The sequence below is a fragment of the Callithrix jacchus genome, chromosome 2 (assembly GCF_049354715.1).
Source record: "Callithrix jacchus isolate 240 chromosome 2, calJac240_pri, whole genome shotgun sequence".
NCBI classification, from domain to species: domain Eukaryota; kingdom Metazoa; phylum Chordata; class Mammalia; order Primates; family Cebidae; genus Callithrix; species Callithrix jacchus.
This window is the reverse complement of record NC_133503.1, coordinates 113,812,894-113,836,245: the sequence shown is the minus strand read 5'-3', so window position 1 is coordinate 113,836,245 and position 23,352 is coordinate 113,812,894. Positions and strand designations below refer to the sequence as shown.

Genomic DNA, 23,352 nt, shown 5'->3' with positions numbered 1-23,352 from the left:
CAGATGTAACTTTAGTTAAAAGAAAACTCAAGCCAAAATTACAGCATTTGTCAAAATACCATATAGAAGGCAGTCCCAGGTGTCTGAATAGGATTATGTACACATAAGCTATATGAAATGAGCTCATGTCTCAGGATGTCAAGTTTTGTGTTTTTTCTCTGCAGTTCTTTTGTTTATTCACAGTTGTCAGACTTTAAAAGACTTCACTGTTTACCATTTTATAATTAAGGTTTAATTGAGTGTGTCTATTTAATGTGTATTCTGTTCTCTACTCAGATGCAAACTTCATTTTTAAAAAACATGATACCTAAAAAGCAGAATGTGCAGTCTCTTCTTTGCCAAGCAAAACAGTTTCCACCACATAAGTGCCATCTCTCTCCGTGGACCTGGCGTTTTATGTTATTAGAGAAACACTGTGGGGAATGGGATTCTTAGCAAGTTATGGCGGTAAGACCCAAACCTTGCCAATTTTTTTTTATCCTAATCCACAATTCATGTATTGTTCTCTCAAGATAAAATCCATATAAAGTTCCCCATAATTTTAAAGAGATAAGAAACTCTTGCTTATCTCCTGAAAAATATCTTTGTTCTTGTTTCATCTCCAGGTATCTTAACCCCCTGAGCTCACATGACAGATAGGCTGGCTTTGCCACAGGATTGACCATTGTGCAATTCTGTTTCACCTGAAAGGGTTCTTACCCTTTCCTCATAAATTTTCACAGCATTAGTCTGTCAATTTTTGATTCAGTATTCAGGAAGCAAATGTGGGCCAAGATGTATTATTTATTCAGCATAGATTCCAGACAGCCAATTCCTTAAAAATCCATGTCATAATACCATATGATTAGTTTGGGAATAAGGAGGGAAGTAGGAATGGGCTTTAGGAAGATCAGATTTCCATTTTAAATGATGCAAGTTGATTTAAAATTATATGTCAATATGGTACAACTCTTCAATGAGCCAAAGGCCTGGGCTCCTGCTGAGCAACCTAGAAAATACTTCTTCACTTTCTATATTAAGTTGTAGCTCAACCTGTTTCATCCTCTCAGAACTCAAGACTAATTCACAGCTAATTAAAAACCACTTTGAGCACTATTCAACAGTCAAAGCACATCAATAATTTCACTGATTGCTCAAATGATTAACCCTGAAGGAGCCCATCATGATAGCTCCACTAAAAACAGACCTTCTATAAAAGTGAAGCCAGCTATTAGCCATTACTCTTACCCTTATCTGACCCAAAATCATCTTTTCTGTCTTCACCTGCCTTGGAAATGCAACATCTCAGCTGAATCTTTGATTCAAACTTGGCTCCTGAAGAAAAATTTCTGTGCAATAAGTAACACAACACAGGGATAGGAAAACAGGTTTATTCTACTAACTTGATTGAGCAAATGATTTAAGTTCTATGGAACCCAGTGTCCTCATTTGTAAAATGGGGGAGAGTATCTATACTGAAGAGCAGTGGTGAGAATGTAGTTATATAATGCAGGTAAAGTGCAGCACCCCAAACCCAGCATGTATCAGGGACTTAACCTCATCCATTTGTTCACCACTATTTACCCTGGTATTTATTCATCCCTCTGTTGTAATTACTGTGCTAGACGCTGAGGATGCAGCAGTGAATCAGGCAAGCACCCTCCCCTCATGGAGCTTACAGTCTTTTGGGGGATACAAGCAGTAAATACGATTATTGTAATAACCTCTATGAAGAAAATATGCGAGGGGTATGATAGTAACTGGGGAGATGTGGCCTGCATTGAACAGCATGGTTTTGGGGAAGGTGATTTGAGCCAATACCTCTCAGAGATAAAATTCCCCTTTCTAGTAAAAAGTTGGGGAAAGGGCAAGCCAGGCAGAGAGAAGAAAAAGCACAGAGGCATAAAGACAGGAGAAACACATGGTAGCTCAGGAGCAGGAGGAAGCTGAGTGGCTGTAGTGTTGTGAGAGAACCAGGAGAGTCAGTGGAACTGGCATCAGAGAGGTCCTCAGAAGCCAGCCATCAAGGTCGTGGACACATGGGAAGGAGGGATTTGGAATTTACTGCAAGAACAATAGGCAGGATTTTAAGATGCCAGGGTCAGTCATGGGCTGACTTGCAGTCTTAAATGTGGAAAATGTTCTGCTATTGGCACAGTGGCAAGGAGGAGGCCAGTTAGGACACTCTTGCAATAAGCAAGGCAAGAGATGAGAAAGGCTTGGGCAAAGAGAAGTGCACAGATCCAGTGCATGTGCTGAGGGAGAACCAGCAGGACTTGCATAATTAGATGTGTGGGGAAGGAAGGACTCAGGCTGACTCCTATATTTCATATGTCAGTAGTTTGCCCTCCATTATGACATCTTGGGCTCTTTAGTTTTCATGCCCTGCTTCAGGGTCTTTGCACCTGATGTTTCCTCTGCCCACAATACTTCTCTAGATGTTGACATTTCCTTCAATATATTCTTAAATGTCTCCTAGTCATCTATAAAACAGCACCAACCCTCTACCCCAATCACTTCTTTGCCTTATTCATCTTCAGAGCATGTAACTACTTGACATCTGTTGATTTGTCTGTAATTATCTGATTCCCACAGCAGAAATTTCAGCTCTGTGACAGCAAGGGTTTTGTCTATTCATTGTTATGGCCCCGTAACCTAAAATCATGCAGGGAATATATATCTTTTTTTTTTTTTTTTTTTTGAGATGGAGTTTCTCTCTTGTTACCCAGGCTGGAGTGCAATGGCGCGATCTCGGCTCACCGCAACCTCCGCCTCCTGGGTTCAGGCAATTCTCCTGCCTCAGCCTCCCGAGTAGCTGGGATTACAGGCACGCGCCACCATGCCCAGCTAATTTTTTGTATTTTTAGTAGAGATGGGGTTTCACCATGTTGACCAGGATGGTCTCGGTCTGTTGACCTTGTGATCCACCCGCCTCAGCCTCCCAAAGTGCTGGGATTACAGGCTTGAGCCACCGTGCCCGGCCCGAATATATATCTTGAATGAATTAATGAGAATGCAAATGAATGAATGAAATGCTTTGTTGCTCTAGATTTTGTCTATGGATAACTACCTTTCTGATCAAACCTTTGGACAGCTCTTCAGTCCTCACACAGACTGTCTCTGCTCTAGACCTTGCTGGAGTCCAAGCTTGAATTATTATATGCAAGTTAATTTTACAAGCCAGGACGAGGCCACTGAAAACTGAAAAAAGCTGAGACTGTAAAAACCCTTTATTCTTTTTCATTTCTAAAGCTCTCTCCCCATCTCAAGCTAGAAAATAGTGTAACCAGACACAATGGAACCACTCCTAAAAAATGTAATATTAGCTTCTTGGCTTTTGTCTAAATGTACCATAATTTAAGAGCCATGTAAAATTTGTTCCATGACTTTACCTTAGGAAAACTTATTATAGAAGGGACATCACAGAACTCAATGACCCACACATCAAAGTCCTCAAGTTTAGGACTGAGGAAAAGTCTGCTTTTTAGAAAACATGTATGTTTCATGTTCTCTTTTTCAGACGATGAGACGATGACAGCCATGGTCATCACCTGTCCCTTATGCATCTTTTTGTCCTTCATTTTAACATTTCTTTTATACATGGATCTTAAAGCTGCCTGAAATTCTTTCTCAAGGTAGATGGCATATATAGTAAGTAACAGGGAACCATGAACTTGGATGGTTTATTTAAAAACCTAGATTCCAGACCTGCCCTTTAGCAATAGCTGGATGACCACTTCCATCATTTATAACTCCAGTGTTCACTTTTAACATCCTTAAACAAAGACTAATTGTCTCAGTAATTTTATGAGTCCTAAGGTTTTTAATGCAGAGCTAAGGCCTTTTAACATTTCTGAGAAGGGGCAGTTTTCACTAGTTTGCCTGCAACCAACTTAGGCTTCTGTCAACACTATAGCATCCAAAAATAATTTCTAAATGAGAAAATCATTTCTAACTCACCACACCCTCAAAGTATTTTGTCTACCCATATTAATTAGCTAATTTTCATTTATGTTTAAAAAGACATACCTCTTCAAGCCGTGTTCTTGTGGAGAATTGATTTGTTGTACCCATTACCATGTGGGCTATGGAAGGTGAGCCAAGTTCAAATCTAGAGAGGTAAATATTCAAAAACAGGTTGTGAAGTATTTATTCATTTAACATATATTTTAAGGGCCTCCTATATATAATAGGTTTTAACTAAAAGCTAATTGGTGTGAAAAATATAAAATATGATATCTATCCAATGGGTTAAGATCTAGCTATAAAGAATAATATATACCAACAGTTTAATAAAAGGTAAGTATCCAAGAGAAAATGACAGAGGCAGGAAGTACTATAAGAGTTAGACAAAGACAGATGCAAACAAGCAAACGTGCTCATGGAAGACCAGGGTGAATGGTGAGGAGGAAGGCTTCAGATAAGTCTATGGGCTCAGGAAGGGGCTATACCAGATGGAACGGAAAACATCCCTGTCCAGATTCACTAGTTAGCACTGAATTCCAGTTTTATGTTTTCTACAAATATTTTAAGTAATTTCTACTTGCCTATCTTCAACCAAAAAGTACCTTTAGACTGTTCTTTTACAAGCAACAAGGCTACAACACAGTAGGGTTATGAACTTACCCAGTCACAGCACAATTTTTGGCACTACTTACTTTTGTACAAGTTTGTTCCAGTTTTCCCTCAGAAATTGCCAGGCCAATGGGTATCCAACTGGGTTCCTGCCAATTAATGTTAGAATGCCTGGAAACTCCTGAGTTTTTATTTTATCACCCTTAAAGCTTTCATCTAGTATCCTGGAAGAATTAAGAAAAGAAATGTTAGCAATAAATAGGCGATGAAACATATGACTCACTGCAATAAAATTACTTGTAAAAGAAAAAAAAAGTCTGCCAATAACAAAGGTTAAAAAGATAAATGGGTAACCAGAATCCTGATAAACCCACTATAGCTACATAATAAAAACTAACATTTATAATATAGTGTTTATAACACCCATTCTCATATACCCTCTCATTTGTTCAAAAGAATAGTTAAGGAAGAGTAGCTCTAGTAAATATTTTAAATGTGTTCTCATTTTAAAGATACACAAATGTTTATGCCTTTAAATTTAAATATTTTTCCTAACACCTGGTTCTCCCTAATTATTTGCTATTCTTATTAGATGTGTGCTGACTTGCAGTATGTTCCCAGCAGAATAGACAGTTCCTGGCCAAGAAAACAAAAATAGATGCCAGAATGATCTAATTAAGTCTAATTTCCCTTGGCCACATGAACATGAATGAACAACTGACTTACCATTGAAGCTTTTCCTTATTTTGGGTTATGCAGAGGGCAAATTCAATTTGGTTTTTCTCAGTACTAGACAAAGAAGACTGATATTTACTATAAAGAAAATCCCAGCCTTCTGTGCTCTGGGCCCCCACAGCAAACACTGCCAAGGTCACGTCGACAGGCAGACTATAGAAAGGAACACACCCAGTGAGAATCTGAGATGCAGTAAGTACTTTTAGAGGCATAATGGTGACCAATTATGAACTGTTAAACTGTCCCCCTGATCAGAGAAGCATGCCTGGAAATATAAACAAAAACAACTCATTTCCTTCAGTTATACTTTATGAAAGAGGCAAGAGAAAAATATCTAAAATTAGGTTTTAAGTAGCCTTCTCAAAAATGTAACATGCCATTTTTATAAATATCCACATATTTAAATACTTTAATGATGCAGGGTGACTTTATAGGTGATTGCCTTTCAAGCCAAAAGAAAGAAATTCAAACTATATTTAAAATTTATACCATGATCACAAGTCAGGACTCCAGTGGGCCCGCTGTTTGGATTTCTTTAAGCTGAAGCATGTAGATTGTTGGCACAAATGTTTCCTGGGTGGGATTTAAGCTCCAAATGCGAAAGGACTGAAGTGTAGCAAGAATAGGCATTTCCAGATATGGGAAAAGCCTACCTTGCTTAGACAGTGTCTACAATTACTGTCTCCCGGTCAGGGACTTTGGAAGCCCAAAGAAACTACTATAAAATACAATGCCTATGTTTCTCTATGGCATGGCTGTCACAGTTCAATACGACTTTACATGGCCTTTACGAAAACAGGAATTATTCCAATATCATCATAACTCCCCAGATATTTGACTTTTATGCACAGAAGTGCCCTCCTAGCATTTCTTAAAGTTGAGAGATACATAGATAAAAAGTAATTTATTTTCCAAAAAAAGGGCAGTGGTAGACACTTATACTTTTTGTTTTCACTAATGTTTAGTACCAGCAATGGAAAACAGAAAAGATACCCTTTACATCAACAAAGTCAGTAAGGACTGACCTCAAGTTTCCATTGGATTCCTTCCACTTTCTGAAATAGTCTTCTGCCCTGCGTACGCACGGCTGATACTTGCGCACACAGGCGAGGAGGAGTAGCTGACTCCGCAGCATTCGCTCTGAGACTGAGCCCTCGTCTGTCCATGTCTGCTTATCAATGAGGTCCCGTAGCAGCCTTATGAGGAAGCCCTGAGGGCGTTGTACAGGGGAACAGGGACCAGTATTGTCACAAGTCATTTCATGTTAATATAATCCATTATGGTTTCAGAGGATAGGGGCTAATTTTTAAAGCATTATCTAACTTTTACTGTATAAATCATGCAGCAACATCTACATTTAATTATAAAAGGGTCAAAAACAATAAATATTGATGAACGACTTTCATATTTTCATAACAAACTTTTATTAGATATCCTATCTACTTAAAATCAGGATGAACCGCCACTTTTAAAAACAAACTAAAAGAGAGTATGTGACCAAATTTTGAGAGCAAATTATGCAACAAGACTTCATGATATTTTACCAAGAATAACAATTTTGTGCCTCTTCCTCTAGTACCATTAAGAGTCCCAGAAAATCTTAATGTCAGCCATCATAACAGGAAAGGAAAATAAAAGGTTTGTGAAATAAAGGAAATAACAAACCCATGCAAATTAAGTAGAGTCTAAGAATGCCATTGCTAGTTTTAGTGCCAAATAAAACCAAAATCTTTGCTAATCCATCCAGATACTGAATTAATATTTATTTGCTTTTCATTAATATATATATGAAGACATATACAAACACACACCCACACACCCACACTCTTTTTAACACACCAAGAAATAATGTAACTATTTTATTTCAGGCTTTTACCTTGAATTGAGTTTCCACTTCATTCATATCTCTTTTCTCCATTAACTTATACATAGGAATCAGCTCATTCAACCCTTGAAACACGGGCATAATTTCAGTTTCATGTTTCAAGTACAGGGATAAATCCAAGGCCTTTTCAATGGACAGCTTCCCAATGCTGACCAAGAGACACCATGGTTAGTGGTTTTAAAAGTAAATCCGGAAAGTCAAGTTTTTGCCTCAAAATATATTTTAATCTTCCAGCAAAACAAGCCAATCATATATAAATGTTCCTTTTAAATGGATAACTATGGCCAGGCGCAGTGGCTCACGCCTGTAATCCCAGCACTTTGGGAGGCTGAGGCAGGCGGATCATCTGAGGTGCGGAGTTTAAGACTAGCCTGGCCAACATGATGAAACTCCATCTTTACTAAAAATACAAAAAATAGCCAGGCATGGTGGCACACGCCTGTAATCTCACCTACTTGCTACTTGGGAGGCTGAGGCAAGAGAATCACTTGAACCCGAGAGGCAGAGGCAGTGAGCTGAGATCGTACCACCACACTCCAGCCTGGGGGACAAAGCAAGACTCCATCTCCAATAAATATATGAATAAACAACTACTATATAAATCTCTCTTCTATCACATATAACACAACATCTGACATGTTTACACTGGGGAGGAAGTTTCTCAAATAGTAACATCCAGGGCTAACATATGGATAAGCCAGAATAGAAGCACATCAGCATCCGTCCCTGTGAAACACTAGATTATGTGCTGAACTTCTGAAGTAAGCAAGGGACTTCCATCAAAGACCCTTCAGGGAGCCTGGTCAAACAGACTATCATTGGGAAAGAAATATGAGTCCCTAGAGGAAACATATTTTCTTCACCATTTCAAAAGACACTGCATATCCACAGAAACCCTTCATTTTAGAGGGTCGGTGTTAATAACCTCAGTGATGGGGCATATATATGTTTTAAAAAAAGAAAAAGCCCTCTAAGGCTCAAGCAGAAATATTCCACAGAAGGGAGTTATTTTAGGCAGAAAGAAACAGGTAAGCAGTCCTTAACTTTCTCCCCTATTCCTTTTTCTTACTTCGGGAGGCCCAGTGTGGTGGTGAGAAGAACAAGAAGGCACTCAACATTTAGGACAGAGGGATATGCATATGATGAGAAACAGGGATAATCCTTCCCACCTGTGTGGTTCCTCTGAGGACTTCAGATCTGCCTACATGTTGAAGAAGTTTGAGTTTTAGGCTTCAGGAGCATTTCCTTAAAAACCATTGTCGGACCAGGCATGGTGGCTCGCACCTGTAATCCTAGCACTTTGGGAGGCCAAGGTGGGTTGGTCACTTGAGGTCTGGAGTTCAAGACCAGCCTGACCAACATGGTGAGACCCTGTCTCTACTAAAAATACAAAAAAATGAGCTGGGCATGGTGGCACATGCCTGTAGTCTCAGCTTCTCAGAGGCTGAGGCAGGAGAATTGATTGAACCCAGGAGGTAGAGGTTGCAGTGAGTGGAGGTTGCACCATTGCACTCAAGCCTGGGCAACAGAGCAAGACACCGTCTCAAAAAAAAAAAAAAAAAAGGATAGTGTTAACTTTGTCTTCACCCACTCAAAGATTATTTGGTTGAGCTATATTCCATAGAGACGTTACAGTGTTCAGGTATCTGATTTAGGAAAGAAAAAAAATCCCTTCTTTAATCCAAGGAATGTAATGCAAACAACTTGGGCCTGAGTCAGTGAGTCTTCTAAGAAGCCTTCAAGGCTGTTAAAGATCCAGTGATGGGAGAAACCTGATCCAGTATAGCAGGGCCAGAAGAAGCTGCAGGACTAGGCAAGGAGCTTCACCAAGATGTTGATCTCCTGGTTATCTATACTTCTGCCTCAGTATGATCTGAATTGCCAATGAGAAAGATTGAAATACAGATTCCTTCCTTCAAGTTCCTTAGCAGTCACAGAGTGGAGGTTAATTATAAGGCTAAAAGCAATCTTGGGTTGTTGGAAGAACTTAGAGGAAAGCACCTTTCAACTTCTTGTTATTAATCATTTTTGTCTCTAGAAATCAAGAATTTGAACGATAACAACTGCTTTCAAAAATAAACCACAACTTTGTGCAGTATTACCTGACAAGCTGAAATGCATTGTTAATGAGACTCGCCCGGTCATTACTGCTGAGTGCTGTGTGTGTTGCTTTTAAAAGGCCAGTCAAAGAGTCCCATCCGTCATTCTCGTAATGTACGATGTAGTAGCCACTCATGCCTACATTAAATTTGATCCATTCCACCTCTTCTGGGAGGATGAGCACATCTAGAGTAAATAAAATAAATCAAAGCTCCATTTGCTCCCTTGCCTGATGAAAGCTTTTCTGATCAGAGACTGGGCAAGGAAAATAGAGATGAGTTTAATACTGAACAACTTGAAATCATCACTTACTTCTTTCAGAAACCAGAAAACAGCAACTCAATAGACAAAAGCTAACACTAGCTTTAAACATCAATTTTGTAAGAGTTATAGATCTATGAAAAGAATGTGCAACCACATCTCTGGCCATACATATGATATAACCTAATAATGTTAACAAAGTAACAGGGAATGTTCACTGGTAATCCCTCCTTTTTAGCATTATATAATTCGACTATTGTAATCTCTATCTGGCAAGATATTGGCCATTCTTCTTTGAAACCAGAAAGCATTTTCAATCTGATCCCTTTTGCTTTAACCAAGATAAATAGCAAAAGAAATAGCATTTCAATCCTACACGTTTTCACATTCCTCCTTGAATTAAACTCGTTATTTCCAAAACAAATTACCTGTTTTTGTTTTCAACAAAAATCGATGGACCGTGTCTGATTTGCTAGTGATGAATGTCAATGGAACATGCCACAGGTACCTAAAAGAAAGGAGAGATGGATTGCTCATTTGCTGATTCAATTCAACAAGCAGTTACTAAATCACATGTCATGTGCCAGGCACTGGTTGATTTAGAACAAGATAGTACCAAAACTGCTATGGCCAAGTTCTCAAAACATCCCAAGTTTGTTTTCCAGCTTTGTAAGGAGTGTCAGCTCAGGCACTATTTCTCTTTCTTGGACTCCTTGAGTAGAGCTAGGAATTTGGACTTATGTGAACCCTGAAAGCCTTTTTACAGTGATTGGCTGATTCTATCTCAGATGCCTGACTTTAGGAGTCACGTGTCGCCTGAACTGTATACTAGGAAGAACACAATGTCACCTCCTTGGCATTCCTGTCAATGATATGTAAGCTAAATATGATCATGGAGAAACAATAGAAAATCCAAATTGAAAGACATTCTATAAAATAACTGGCCTGTACTCTTCCAAAATAATATCAAGAAGCTCAAAAAAGACTGAAGAGTTGTTTCAGAAAAAATGGAGACCAAAACCATGCAACAACTAAATAAAATATGTGATCCTGTATTGAATCCTAAATCAGAACTTATTTTCTGTTTTGCTATAAGGATATTTTTAGGACAATTGGAAAAAGTTGAATGGGATTTGTAGATTAGATAATAGTAATGTATCAAGTATATTTCCCTATTTTGATAATTGTACTATGGTTATGGTTATACAAGTGAATCTTCTTGGGTTTTTTGTTTTTGAGATGAAGTTTCACTCTTCTTGCCCAGGCTGGAGTACAGTGGCAAGATCTCAGCTCACTGCAACCTCTACCTCCTCAGTTCAAGCTACTCTCCTGCCTTAGTCTCCTGAGTAGCTGGGACTACAGGTGCCCACCACCATGCCCGACTAATTTTTATATTTTTAGAAGAGACAGGGTTTCACCATGTTGGCCAGGCTGGTCTCAAACTCCTGACCTCAAGTGATCTGTCCACCTCAGCCTGCCAAAGTGCTGGGATTACAGGCGTGAGCCACCACACCTGGCCGTGAATGTTCTTGTTTTTTAGAAAATACTATGCTGAAGCATTTAAGTGTGAAGGAGAATCATGTCACCAACTTACTGTCAAACAGTTCAGAAAAACATAAGCCAAGTATATATATGCACACACACACATAGATATGTATACAGGTGTCTATATAGATAGATGGATATAGATTAATCAAGATTTAAAGCCTCCTTAATCCTTTTGGGAAGATGGAAGATGGAGGTGTGTATATGTGTGTGTGTGTATACACACACACACACACATACGTATATATAGAGAGAGAGGTGAAGAAAGTAAAGAAGAGTTATATCTAGTAAAGGATACATGGGAATTGTGGTGCTATTCTTGTAACTTCTCTATAAGTCTGAAACTGTTTCAAGATAAAAGAATTTTTTAACGGTGTCTATCTGGAGTCAATCTAGTTGCAGCATCTTGTTTCTAATAATATTCTTCTATAGCATTAAGCTTACAAACAGGTTCCAAATCTAACTCAGAAGACGACAACCAAGTCTTTCATAATTCTCAGAAATCACCTAACTTATGCTGTCCTTAGCTCCAGCCAAATGCTAGGCACTATTGTAATCTAGTAGCAATTGCTCAGGTTGGAGCTGATTTCAAGCCAGTAACCAGAAATTACCATCCTATCAAATTACAAAATATGAATGTTAAAGTAATTATATCATAAACTTTATTGAGATGAACCAAGGTTTAAAGCCTCCTTAACCCTTTTGGGAAGATAAGGACAGGGAATATAAGTCAACTTCATAGCTACACAGATGCAGTTGAAATATTTTGGCAGTAGCGGTAAGGGCATTATTTCAAAAGCAAGGTTTCATCCTACAAGGCAGACATTACCTAGACAACAAAGCAGATTTTACTCTGTGAGCATTACCCAGTGTCTGGGGTGCCGTCAGATCCCTTCAGGTAGTGCTCTTGCTTCATGTGCACGTTCCTCCCGCTCACTGTGATGGTTATCAGGGGGAAACCCTTCTGCAGTGTCCAAGTGTTCATCATGCTTTTCACATCCAGGCCTTCCTGATGCCAGTGCTGGTGTGTACACAAAAAGGCATACACATCACCCACTTAATCCAACTCTAAGAAAAGACAGAACACCAGCTCATGCTCAAACAGTCCCTACCAGTTGCCAAGTCCCTCTTTGGAGCGCTTTCTGATCCCTTCCTCCGCTGTCTCCAGCCATCACACCTCTAGTAGAGTACCAACTGTTTGCTTGCCATTTTCCTCCACTACACGTGTGTCTAGAGGACAAGCAGCATACCTAGTTCTGCCAGGCACACTTTGGAGCTGGCAATAACACTGGGCACAAATCAAGCATGTGAATGAAGGAAGGAAGAGAAGGGAGAGAAAGTGCCAGCTTTTCAGTACCTACATAACTATGCTGGTTTTCAGACAAGCGAGGTGGAAACAATGTTCAGTCAAGAGCCTGTGTTTCTAAAGTGACAACACACAGATGACCACCTCACTCAACAAGTAGTGGGAACTCAAAAGGAACTATGTTCTTTGATACAAAAAAAGCTTTTAAGAAAGGATTTAAGAGGTAGTAAAGGCCGGGAGCTGTGGCTCACGCCTCTATAATCCTAGCACATTAAGAGGCTGAGGTAGGCAGATCACTTAAGGTCACAAGTTCAAGACCAGCCTGGTCAACATGGTGAAATTCCGTCTCTACTAAGAATACAAAAATTAGCTTGGCATAGTGGTGCCTGCCTGTAATCCCAGCTACCTGGGAGGCTGAGGCAAGAGAATCACTGGAACTACGGAGGCAGGGGCTATAGTGAGGTGACATCACACCACTGCATTCCAGCCTGGGTGACAGAGTGAGACTCTGTCTCAAAAAAAAGGTAGTATAAAGATAAAATGTGCCACAGGAAGAATCCAGAAACTACTGAATAAACCAATTTCTAGAAACAAAAAAAGCCAAGAAAATAAAAATATAAAAAGAAAAAGAAAGATAAAATTCTATTGAATCTCCAGACTCACCCTCAGCTTCCCCTGAAAACATCCCATAAGACCAGATAAACAGAGACTCAGGCCGTTTTGTGACTCGAGGTTATGAAAACTTTATAGTGTAGCAGTTAAAAATGTGAGTTCGATCTAACTTCAAACCTCTCCTCTGCAATTTACCAATCATATGTCTTTGGATTTCATGTTCTCAACTTTAAAAGTAGGGATAGTAATAGTCCCCAGCTCATGGGTTTATTATGAAGAGTAAAGGAGATAATACATGTAAGCGCTTAACATGTGCCTGATACATGGCAAGTGTTCAAGAATGCTCACTGACAAATCTTTGTACAAATGCAGAGCTCTGGAAATGACTGACATATCCTTTTGACTGCTACAATGCAGCTGTAATCTGCTGTAGAAACATGTCATAAATCCACTGCTGTCCAAAGTGAAGCTGAAGAAATTAGTACCAGTGAGAAGCATTACCAAAGAAAGCTCTGCAACCCTCCTGTATACAGTTTCAGATAAATTGAAAAAGATTATGAGTCTGGTATAGTTTAAATGCAGTCTTATCTGGAATGAGGGTGATATAATCAAGAACCTCAGAAAGTCTGGCACAGAGCTATCTTTTAAAGAATATGTAGTAAAACAATGTGCTTGGGGGAACATGTAGAGATGTAGAAACTTACTGAGGATGAAGATGAATGCTGACTTCTAGGGCAAAAGCCATCCATCTCTTGTATGCCATATGTAGGGCAAATCTAAAACCCAAAATAAACACATCACTCTTATTTCTATAGAAAACAAATCTTCTCAGAGGGATTAACATGATGCAGGGAAAACAAAACAAGATGATAAGCCTGTCAATCCCAAATGCAGAGATATTCAAAAACATACTCACACTTGCCATACTATCCCACAGGTCCTCGTTTTTTGTATTTTTATAGCTATGCTTCTGGAGATACTGTACAATGCCAATTCTAAATGCATCAGCACTAAGATACTCCCTTAGCATATTCAGAATACAAGCTCCCTGAAAAGATAATAGAAATAATTGTTATCTACAGTTTTTGGTTGCAATCTCATCTGAAATCCCATATTCTTTTGCAATAAAACACATTTCTTAGAAAAGGCAACTGCAGTAACATTGTTAATGTCTGGCAATTTGCGAAACAGGGTAAGCAGGTTTAACCTGGACCTGTTTAGGCAGGGGATTTGTCTAATGTGATTGTTTATGCTCTCAGCCCACTGAAGCCCTTATTTTCTATCAGGAGCCATGCCTCTCCGTGGGGTAAATTAGCAGCATCTGTCAACTCCCTTTGTTCACATGTGAATGGATAATGGTGCTGATCAAACATTGGACCTTGAGCCACTATCTGGCTCTCCCTCTGCCAATTCAGGGCAGGTCTAGAGACAGGCAGGTACAACAAGGGGTGGAACACTAAAGGTGGAAGCAGAGGTAGAGGCCAGGGGAAGGAAAAGTGGCTATGTCCAGGGAGCCCAGGCAGCCTAGAGCACCAGAGGGCTGATGGGGCTGGAGTCACAATGAGAAGGGGGACAAGATTATTCCCAGACACCCTGTATTCCTGGGCAAAGGGCTCCTTTCCTCTCCACTCCCATTACCACGAATGGTGAATCACAAACTCAAATGCCTCCAGTGGCATATGACAGGGTATATAAATGAAAGAAGTAGTCCAAGGATAAGAAGAATGCTCTTACATTCTTTTTCCCCTGGACTTTCAACGGAAACATGCAAGCAAGAAACACGTTTCTGTTTGCTACCAAAACAACAGCCACGCACAGATGACAAATGGCAGCTCATTCTCAGCCTCAGTGAGGAGAAGACGGTAGAACAGTTGGGAACGGTAGGGAAAGTGGAACAGCAGAGCCCTGATCTTACAAATAGTGGACAACTTAGCTCCAGCTTCTGCTGCAAAGGAAATACAGCGGCCAAATCCTCCTTCTTCTCCCCCAAGAGAAGCTAGAAATCTAGATTTTTACATAGAATCTCCCAATTATTAAATTGTGAGCAACAATCCTCAACTCTGTTACTAAACACTGTGCAAGACAGTTATTTGCATTTCAACAATATTAACTGTTTCTGAAGGTCCTGAAAAGTAAGCTACATGAGGGCAGGAATTTTTATCTAGTATAAAGTTGATGCTCAATAACCGAAACACCTGTTTGTTGAATGATGAATAAAAGCAGAGGTTCCGTAAGCCATGGATTTTCAACCCAAGAAAGAGTATATGAAGAACTTCCCACAAAATGATCTTTAGGGTTATGAGCCAAACTGCAAGTTAGGCCTAAAAGAGTTAACTGCAGCCAGCAGGGGTCAAGAGAGAAGGTATTCAATCTGGGTTTAACCCCACAACCTTGCCTATAACTTCTCCGCCCCAGTATGTATAACTTTAGTATCCAAACTATATCCCTATACTCAATCTACTTTTACCTTATCATAAGAAACATCATCAAACATCTCCCGGATCTGAGCAGGATTCTCCACAGCTGTAGACACAGGGTGTGAGGAATTTAAAGCATCTACCTCCATCGCACTGAAACATTTGCCAAAGAAATAATCTTTCTATTGAGACAGAAGAAAGAAAACATCACCTATGATTTACATTCAGATAAAAAATGTCAAAGGAGGGAGGTTTATCTGAGACAAGAAGCCTATACTTCACATTTTGGGGCAAACCTATTCCATCTTTCCTAATATTTATGAAATGAAATAGAATTACTGTCTTCTAAAAACCACCTACGAAACAATGATTTTAGGCAAACATTATAGATTTTGTTCATCTTAAATACTTCAGAATAAAGAAAATTTCATATTAACCTAAAAATGAAACCATTATGCCTATAGCCAAACAGCAACAAAACAAGAAACTAAACTGTATAGTAATTTCAACATTTCCAATCATTGTCTATACTGTTTTAGAGCAAAAATATTTAGCTTTAAAAATGTGATGAAAAGAAATGGAGAACCTTAACCTTAACATATTATCCTTTGAGCACAATAGCTCAAAGGATAATATGTATTCATAATCATTGTTTTTACCAAAGATTATATAGAAACAAGAAAATATTTATGATCCATTATAGTGAAATATTGATATATACTTTATAATTATGTTCACAGGCAGATGAAAATAGGAAGCAGTAAGTATTTACAAATGAAAAGAGTCATTGGAGTAGGATGAAAAAATTTTACATAAAGGAAGTTTAATTTTGCTATATGTGATTTTCTCAAGTTAAACATGGTGATTTAAAAAACAAACCATATGGCAGTTCCAGAGCAATAAATTTGCGACCCAGAAGCCTAGGTTGTTATACAATCAGATGTACAGTCACCTTAAGTATAACTCATTTGATTTGGCAAATAGGGTCCTATTGAGATAACAGCAATGTGTACCTAATAATTCTGCAATGAGCAACCTGAAGGTTGGGAAAATTAAATGGAATGTTTAGGCTGCCATCATTTCTATTTCTTTGATATTAAGAAAGATAAAATTTGACAATTCCAAACAATCACAGATTCACAACTGAGTTTGCAAGTAAGTCTTTGTGATATATCTTGAAAGTTCATTAGCATTTTTGCAACATGATTCATATCCAAATTGTCAAGGAAATTATCAATGAAATGTTTTTCTAAGTTCTATATTAAAAGATTGGGAAATATTTTCCAGCAATATTGAACAAAACAACACATTAACCTAACATGTAAAAAGATAAATAAGTACTTACAACTTTCAGTTCAGGATGGGTCACGCTGACAGACACAAACTCCATAAATTTGGCAAACCCCTCATTTAGCCAAAGGTCATTCCACCATTCCATAGTGACCAGGTTCCCAAACCACTAAAAGGACAACATGACTCAGTTTATTCACACATTTTCATGGAGACTGAATACCTATTAACTAGACTGGCAGCCATAAGCAAAGACATTCAGAAAGAAGTATATTTTAGATGTCTAATATAAGTTTATGAATGTTAACATATATTTATAGGACTGATATTTAATGAAGGTAAAAATAAAAAACTTTTATAAAACATTAAACCTAATGCTTTGCAGAAACAGTTTTTCCTAAGAAAAAAAGACAAAGTACAAATTATAATAAATAAATAGCTTTATATGTCCCATAAAAGCAATATAAACATAGTTTATACTTTTTAAAATGTGAGTGAGCTTATACCTGGTGAGCCAGTTCATGGGCCACAAACATTGTGATGTGAAGCTTACTTGATGCAGAAGACTTTTCTGCATCAAACAACAGAGCAGATTCTCTATATGTTGTCAGTCCCCAGTTTTCCATAGCACCAGACTGAAAGTCGGGAATAGCAGCAAGATCTTGGGAAGGAAATAATAAAATACATTATCAATCTCTAAGCTATACATTCCCCTGAACATGGATATCTTCAGAATGGATAGGTGTTTGAACCAAAGGAAAAGCTAAGCTACCTGTGTAGAATCATGGAGCTCTAGAATGGAAGAACCTTTCACGATGGAGAAAAAGAGGCTCAGTGACTCAGCATCACTTTGCCGTAAATGTGGCAAAATCAGACTTGCGACTTGCATCTCAGGCCTCTTTTTTTTTTTTTTTTTGGAAACAGGGTCTCACTCTGTCACTCATACTGGAGTGCATTTACAGTTGTGTAATTACACCTCACTGCAGCCTCAACCTCCCAAGCTCAGGTGATCTTCCCACCTCAGCCTTCCAGGTAGCTAAGACTACAGGAGTACACCCCTATACTCAGCTAACTTTTTTGTATTTTTTGTGGAAACAAGGTTTTGCCATGTCACCCAGGCTGGTCTCAAACTCCTGGGCTCAAGTAATCCACCTGCCTAGGCCTCCCAAATTGCTGAGATTACAAGACATGAGCCACCGTACCGGGCCTCTTCAGGCCTCTTGAGTCCATTTCTAACCTTCTGATGATGAGTTTGGAAATTCAAAAACTTAACAATTGTAACAATCCACTCTATTTTGGATGCTCAAGACCCACAATAGTTTTAAGGGCTTATGTAAGAAAGAAAATGCAGAGTGTCTTACACCATATAAATCTATTCATTCAAAACAGTTTATTGAGTATCCTCTGTGTTCCTGCCAAGCAGGTGCCAGGAATGAAAAAATGTGGCTTCTTCCCTCTGCTGTCTGCCCACTAATAAAATCAGAAGGCAAAAGAGTCCCCATGCCATGTGCCTCAGGAACTGTACAAAGATCTGCTTTCTTTACTATCACTAGAAGTTACTGTACATATCAAGGGTGAGGAGAAGCTCAGAAAGATCAACTACAGGTTTGTCACTTGCTGGGGTTTTTATGGCTTGAGGGGCTGCTGAGGTAACCACAGGGATGCACCAATTATAATGACAAATCTATGACTGTGTTCATCAGACGTTATGTGTAATATCTGTGCAAAATCTCTACCTTGTTTGGGTAGGGGATATGGTATGCTGAAATAATCCTCATAAAATTCTAGAAGAGTCACTGCAGCATCCAGTGCATAATCTGCTTGATTTATCTTGTCTGGCACAGCATATACAGAAACCTAAAGAGAAAGGCACAAGAAAGGAATGCAAATACCTTAAGTGGCTTCTCTCCACATTGTATGGAAGACTGACATTAACGTCTTTATATTGTGGGAGATGGTTGCCGATACTGAAGAAAATAATTAGGAATTACATTTCTTGCATTAATGCTGACTGTTCCTGGTCAATCCCCCTTCTGGAAACAATGACAAATGCTGGATAACATATACAAAGTCTTCTTACATGTGTTTATGAGATGGCAAATGAGAAAGTACGATTTAGAAGCAAAAGCAAAATGACAGCTGGACCCTCTGATGTCCTGCGAGCACTGCAACCAGCTTTAGCCCGAAGGCACTAGCCCAACACAGCTACACTTGAGCTTTGGTTCCGATGGCGTTGAAGGACTCAGGAGACAAGAGACCAAGTCCAGGGCCTGCCCAAAGTAGAAAGTCTAACAAGACATACAACCCCTGCATAAAGCTAGAACCCAAAGGCCAGGCCTTCAGTGTAAAGGTAAACTAGAAATAACTACCCTTTCTCAAGGAAACTACAAGTAAAGTGATCCCTGGGCCAGTAAGTACTCCCAAGAGTACTTACTCTGCAAGAGCAAATACATTTTCTCTCTGGAATAATCCACTTTAGAATCAGGCAACATAAGCTCACAGACATAATTCACAATACAAACAAAGAAACAAGATACCATAAGCGAGAGTCAGCAGAAACAACAAACCACAAAATCAGATACACAAATACTTCAGATAAAACAATTACCAGACACAGAATATATAATATGTATGCTTAATGTGTTTAAAGAAATTAAAGAATTAAAAATATTAGTATAGATTAGACATTATAAAAATAATCATTTCTAAGAGATCCAGATAAGTGGCAAAACAATGGGCAGGTGTTTTTGCTGATAGTTTCACTGCTGAATTAAGAATGTTTCCTTCATCTAAGTCTCAAGTCACCTTCAAATCACCAGGTAAGTAAAGGTATCTCCACAATAATAAGAAGTCTCAGCACTAGAGGAACAAAAGCTATTCAGCAGTGAATCCCCATCTATTCAGGCCCCAGTGAAAACCAGCACAAATGTATAAGGTGTCTTCATATAAGGTATCCCCTCCTCCCCTCAGAAAAACCTGTTTGCATTCCGAGCCATGGCACACAGTTGTATAGGTTGCTCACTATGCAACAGTACCCAGATGAGGAACACCTGCTCCTTGAAACAAGATTTTTCTCTCCAGCAGTCCAGTATTCCCTGGCCCAAATGCCCTTCCCCACAGCCTCTGGCTATTTCAAGCAGGTTCTCTATCTTCCTTATCATAGCCAGAAATCCCCTGCCAGATAGTAAAATTTACTTCCAAACTGCAGAAAGAAATAACCAGAAGCAACCTTAGAGACCATTGCAGGATCTAGTCCAGGTTATACCTTCCAAAGAAGTAAATACTAAGTTCCAGAGGGAATAGGCCAAGGTTAGAGAGTAAGTCAGCGGTGAAGCCAGGAACATGACTCAGGCCAGGCCACACTCTCTCCATGTTGTTATTAGAACTTCACTATACAAATCAGCATCTGTGACAATAGCCTGGCCAACCATCCCGGTTTGCCTGAGGTTGAGGAGGTTCCCAGGATGCAGGACTTCTGGGATTTTGTTATTTGGTTTTTTGTTTGTTTGTTTAGACACGTGGTTTTCCTCTGTTGCCTGGGCTGGAAGACACAATCATACCTCATTGAAGCCTCAAACTCCTGGTGCCAAGGGATCCTCCCACTTCAGCCTCCCTAGCAGCTAGGACTACAAGGAACCATGCCTGGCTAATTATTTTATTTTATTTTTTGTAGAGACATGTTTTCACAGGGTAGTCTCAAACCTGTGGCCTCAAGCGATTCTTTTGCCTCAGTCTCCCAGCGTTGGGTTTACAGGCATGAGCCACTGCACTCAGCCAGACTTCCAGTTTTAAAACCAGCACAACCAGGCAAACCAGAGCAAGTTGGTCATCATATGTGAGAATCCTAGACTCACCTTGACTCCACTTTTGGTCATCTTGCTGACAGATGCAAAATCTGAAATAATGAAGGCCACCAGATAGGTGCTCATCTTCACAGTGACATCAAAATGGTCTTCTATGAGTCCTTCAGCAATAGTCACAGATTTCACCTAAAATCAGAATCATTCAAATTATCAAGTAATCCAATTATCCAATACACCAAACATGAGAAAATTCCTAATTACCAAACATAATATTAAAAGTATATCAATCCCAGCACTTGGGGAGTCCGAGGCAGGCAGATTGCTTGAGCTCAGGAGTTTGGAACCAGCCTGAACAACATGGGGAAACCTTGTCTATACAAAAAAAATACAAAAATTAGCCCTGTGGGTAGTGCATGCCTCTAGTCCCAGCTACTGGGGGGCTGAGGTGGGAGGATGGCTTGAGCCAACAAGGTGGCGGTTGCCGTGAACCAAGATTGACCCACTGCACCCCTGCCTGGGCGACAGAGCCAGACCCTGTCTAATGACACTTCTATAATTACTTTAAAAGTTATCTTTCCTGGCCGGGCACGGTGGCTTAAGCCTGTAATCCCAGCACTTTGGGAGGACGAGGCGGGTGGATCACGAGGTCAACAGATCGAGACCATCCTGGTCAACATGGTGAAACCCCGTCTTTACTAAAAAACACAAAAAATTAGCTGGGCATGGTGGTGGGTACCTGTAATCCCCAGCTACTCAGGAGGCTGAGGCAGGAGAATCGCCTGAACCCAGGAGGTGGAGGTTGCGGTGAGCCGAGATCGTGCCATTGCACTCCAGCCTGGGTAACAAGAGCAAAACTCCGTCTCAAAAAAAAAAAAAAAAGTTATCTTTCCAATATCTAATTGTAATTTAGATTTAAGGTCAAACTGTTCTACTCAATTTCTTTTTCATTGAGATATAATTCACATACCATAAAACTTACCATTTTAAAGTTTACAATTCAGTGGCTCTTAATGTGATCACAAAGTTGCACAACTATCAACACTCAACTTCTTTTAAATAATTCAGGTGATTGCAAACAGACTAATAACTGGCATATGTGGATTGATAACATGGATGAGACAAAGCAAAACTGAGACTGTGAGTTTTGCCAAGATGCGGCTAGTCCACATGTCCTTAAATACAGGACATGTGAATTATCTGGAAATTTTGAGAATTATCTGGAATGCAATGTCAAGCATATACTCAATGGGGAAAATACATAACCCTCTAGCACCTAAAAAGAGCTTCCATTCTTCTATATAACTGAAAATACCTATACCTGGGCCTGATCCTGCAAAGCTTCTTCCAAACTTAGATTTGCTTCATTGGAATCACCTTTTTAAGTGCAATCATAGCGTAAAGGTGGGATATGGTTAACAGAGGTACGGTCTTGGAGGTCTGCCCCCAAAGAAGAAAGTCTAATACCTCAGCAATGAGAAGCACTGAGATGAGACCTTGGAGAAAGAATCACCCAGAATTAGCTGGGTGCAACCATGGTAACAGGCATTTTCCCTGTAATCCTATATTCTTGTCTATTGCTATGCCCTCATCTTTTTTTTTTTGAGAGAGAGATAGGGCCCTGCTATGTTGCCCTGGCTAGTCTTGGACTCCTGACCTCAAGTAATCCTCTTCTTCTGCCTCTCAAAGTACTAGGATTACAAACATAAGCCACCTCACCCGGCCCTCATCCTTCTTTTTTTTTTTTTTTTTAAGATGGAGTTTCGCTCTTGTTACCCAGGCTGGAGTGCAATGGCACGATCTCGGCTCACCGCAACCTCCGCCTCCTGGGTTCAGGCAATTCTCCTGCCTCAGCCTCCTGAGTAGCTGGGATTACAGGCATGCGCCACCATGCCCAGCTAACTTTTTGTATTTTAATAGAGACGGGGTTTCACCACGTTGACCAGGATGGTCTCAATCTCTTGACCTCGAGATCCACCTGCCTCGTCCTCCCAAAGTGCTGGGATTACAGGCGTGAGCCACCGTGCCCGGCCGCCCTCATCCTTCTTAATACCCATCAGCCACCAACTTCTGGTCATTTGGTCATTCAAACTAATTCTGCTAGCCAGCCTTAGATTACTCTGAGAGGATCTCAAATCCTCTTTTCTTTTTAAATGCATTCTGGTTCTGCCCACGTACAACAAAAATTTCCTTTTCTTTTCTTTTTTTACAGAGTCTCGCTCTGTCACCCAGGCTGGCGTGCAATGACGTGATCTCGGCTCACTGCAACCTCTGCCTCCCGAGTTCAAGCGACTCTCCTGCCTCAGTCCCCCAAGTAGCTGGGATTACAGGCATGTGCCACCACACCTGGCTAATTTTGTTAATAGAGACAGGGTTTTACCATGGTGGCCAGGCTGGTCTTGAACTCCTGACCTCAGGCGCTCCGCCTGCCTCAGCCTCCCAAAGTACTGGGATTAAAAGCATAAGCCACCGCACCTGGCCAAAAATTTCCATTCTCTCGTTGTTAATTATTAGGAAAGTAACCTGATTAAATTAATTCAAATTTAAATGTGGTTAATTTCTGCCCCATGCCCCAAAGCTTCAATGTTCCAATGGTATATATTTTGTTTTTCTGGTCTCTAAAAAGATATTTTGAGACCCCATTGTTCTCTCCCTCAGCTCAACATCTGCAGCTTGAGCTCAGACCACTCATATTAGATTTCTGTTAGTGAGAAGTGTTTCTGTCCAAAGGGACAAGCTTGCATTAGAAGTCTTCCTATCTTAAAAAAAAAAAAAAAAAAAAAGAATAAGTTTTCCTATCTTCAACAAGTGGATCCTGGATATTCATGTATTTAGACTGTAGCATCT

The 23,352-nt window shown here is 39.7% G+C and overlaps 1 protein-coding gene across 3 annotated transcripts in view; it reads right to left on the bottom strand.

The window, feature by feature from the left end:
• The window catches only part of ERAP1 (endoplasmic reticulum aminopeptidase 1), a 38,207-nt gene that overhangs the window by 2,402 nt on the left and 12,453 nt on the right, over positions 1 to 23,352 (bottom strand). For all 3 annotated transcript variants that reach the window (XM_008991779.5, XM_035291174.3, XM_035291173.3), the window contains exons 4-18: positions 20,560 to 20,694; positions 18,442 to 18,562; positions 17,212 to 17,366; positions 16,761 to 16,874; positions 15,466 to 15,597; positions 13,915 to 14,046; positions 13,703 to 13,774; positions 11,947 to 12,101; positions 9,964 to 10,043; positions 9,277 to 9,460; positions 7,166 to 7,322; positions 6,315 to 6,499; positions 5,281 to 5,442; positions 4,638 to 4,778; positions 4,009 to 4,090 (exon numbers count right to left, since the gene is read on the bottom strand). In XM_008991779.5, the coding sequence (XP_008990027.2) occupies positions 4,009 to 4,090; positions 4,638 to 4,778; positions 5,281 to 5,442; positions 6,315 to 6,499; positions 7,166 to 7,322; positions 9,277 to 9,460; positions 9,964 to 10,043; positions 11,947 to 12,101; positions 13,703 to 13,774; positions 13,915 to 14,046; positions 15,466 to 15,597; positions 16,761 to 16,874; positions 17,212 to 17,366; positions 18,442 to 18,562; positions 20,560 to 20,694 (2,007 nt within the window). The remainder of the gene's footprint in view (positions 1 to 4,008; positions 4,091 to 4,637; positions 4,779 to 5,280; positions 5,443 to 6,314; positions 6,500 to 7,165; positions 7,323 to 9,276; positions 9,461 to 9,963; positions 10,044 to 11,946; positions 12,102 to 13,702; positions 13,775 to 13,914; positions 14,047 to 15,465; positions 15,598 to 16,760; positions 16,875 to 17,211; positions 17,367 to 18,441; positions 18,563 to 20,559; positions 20,695 to 23,352) is intronic.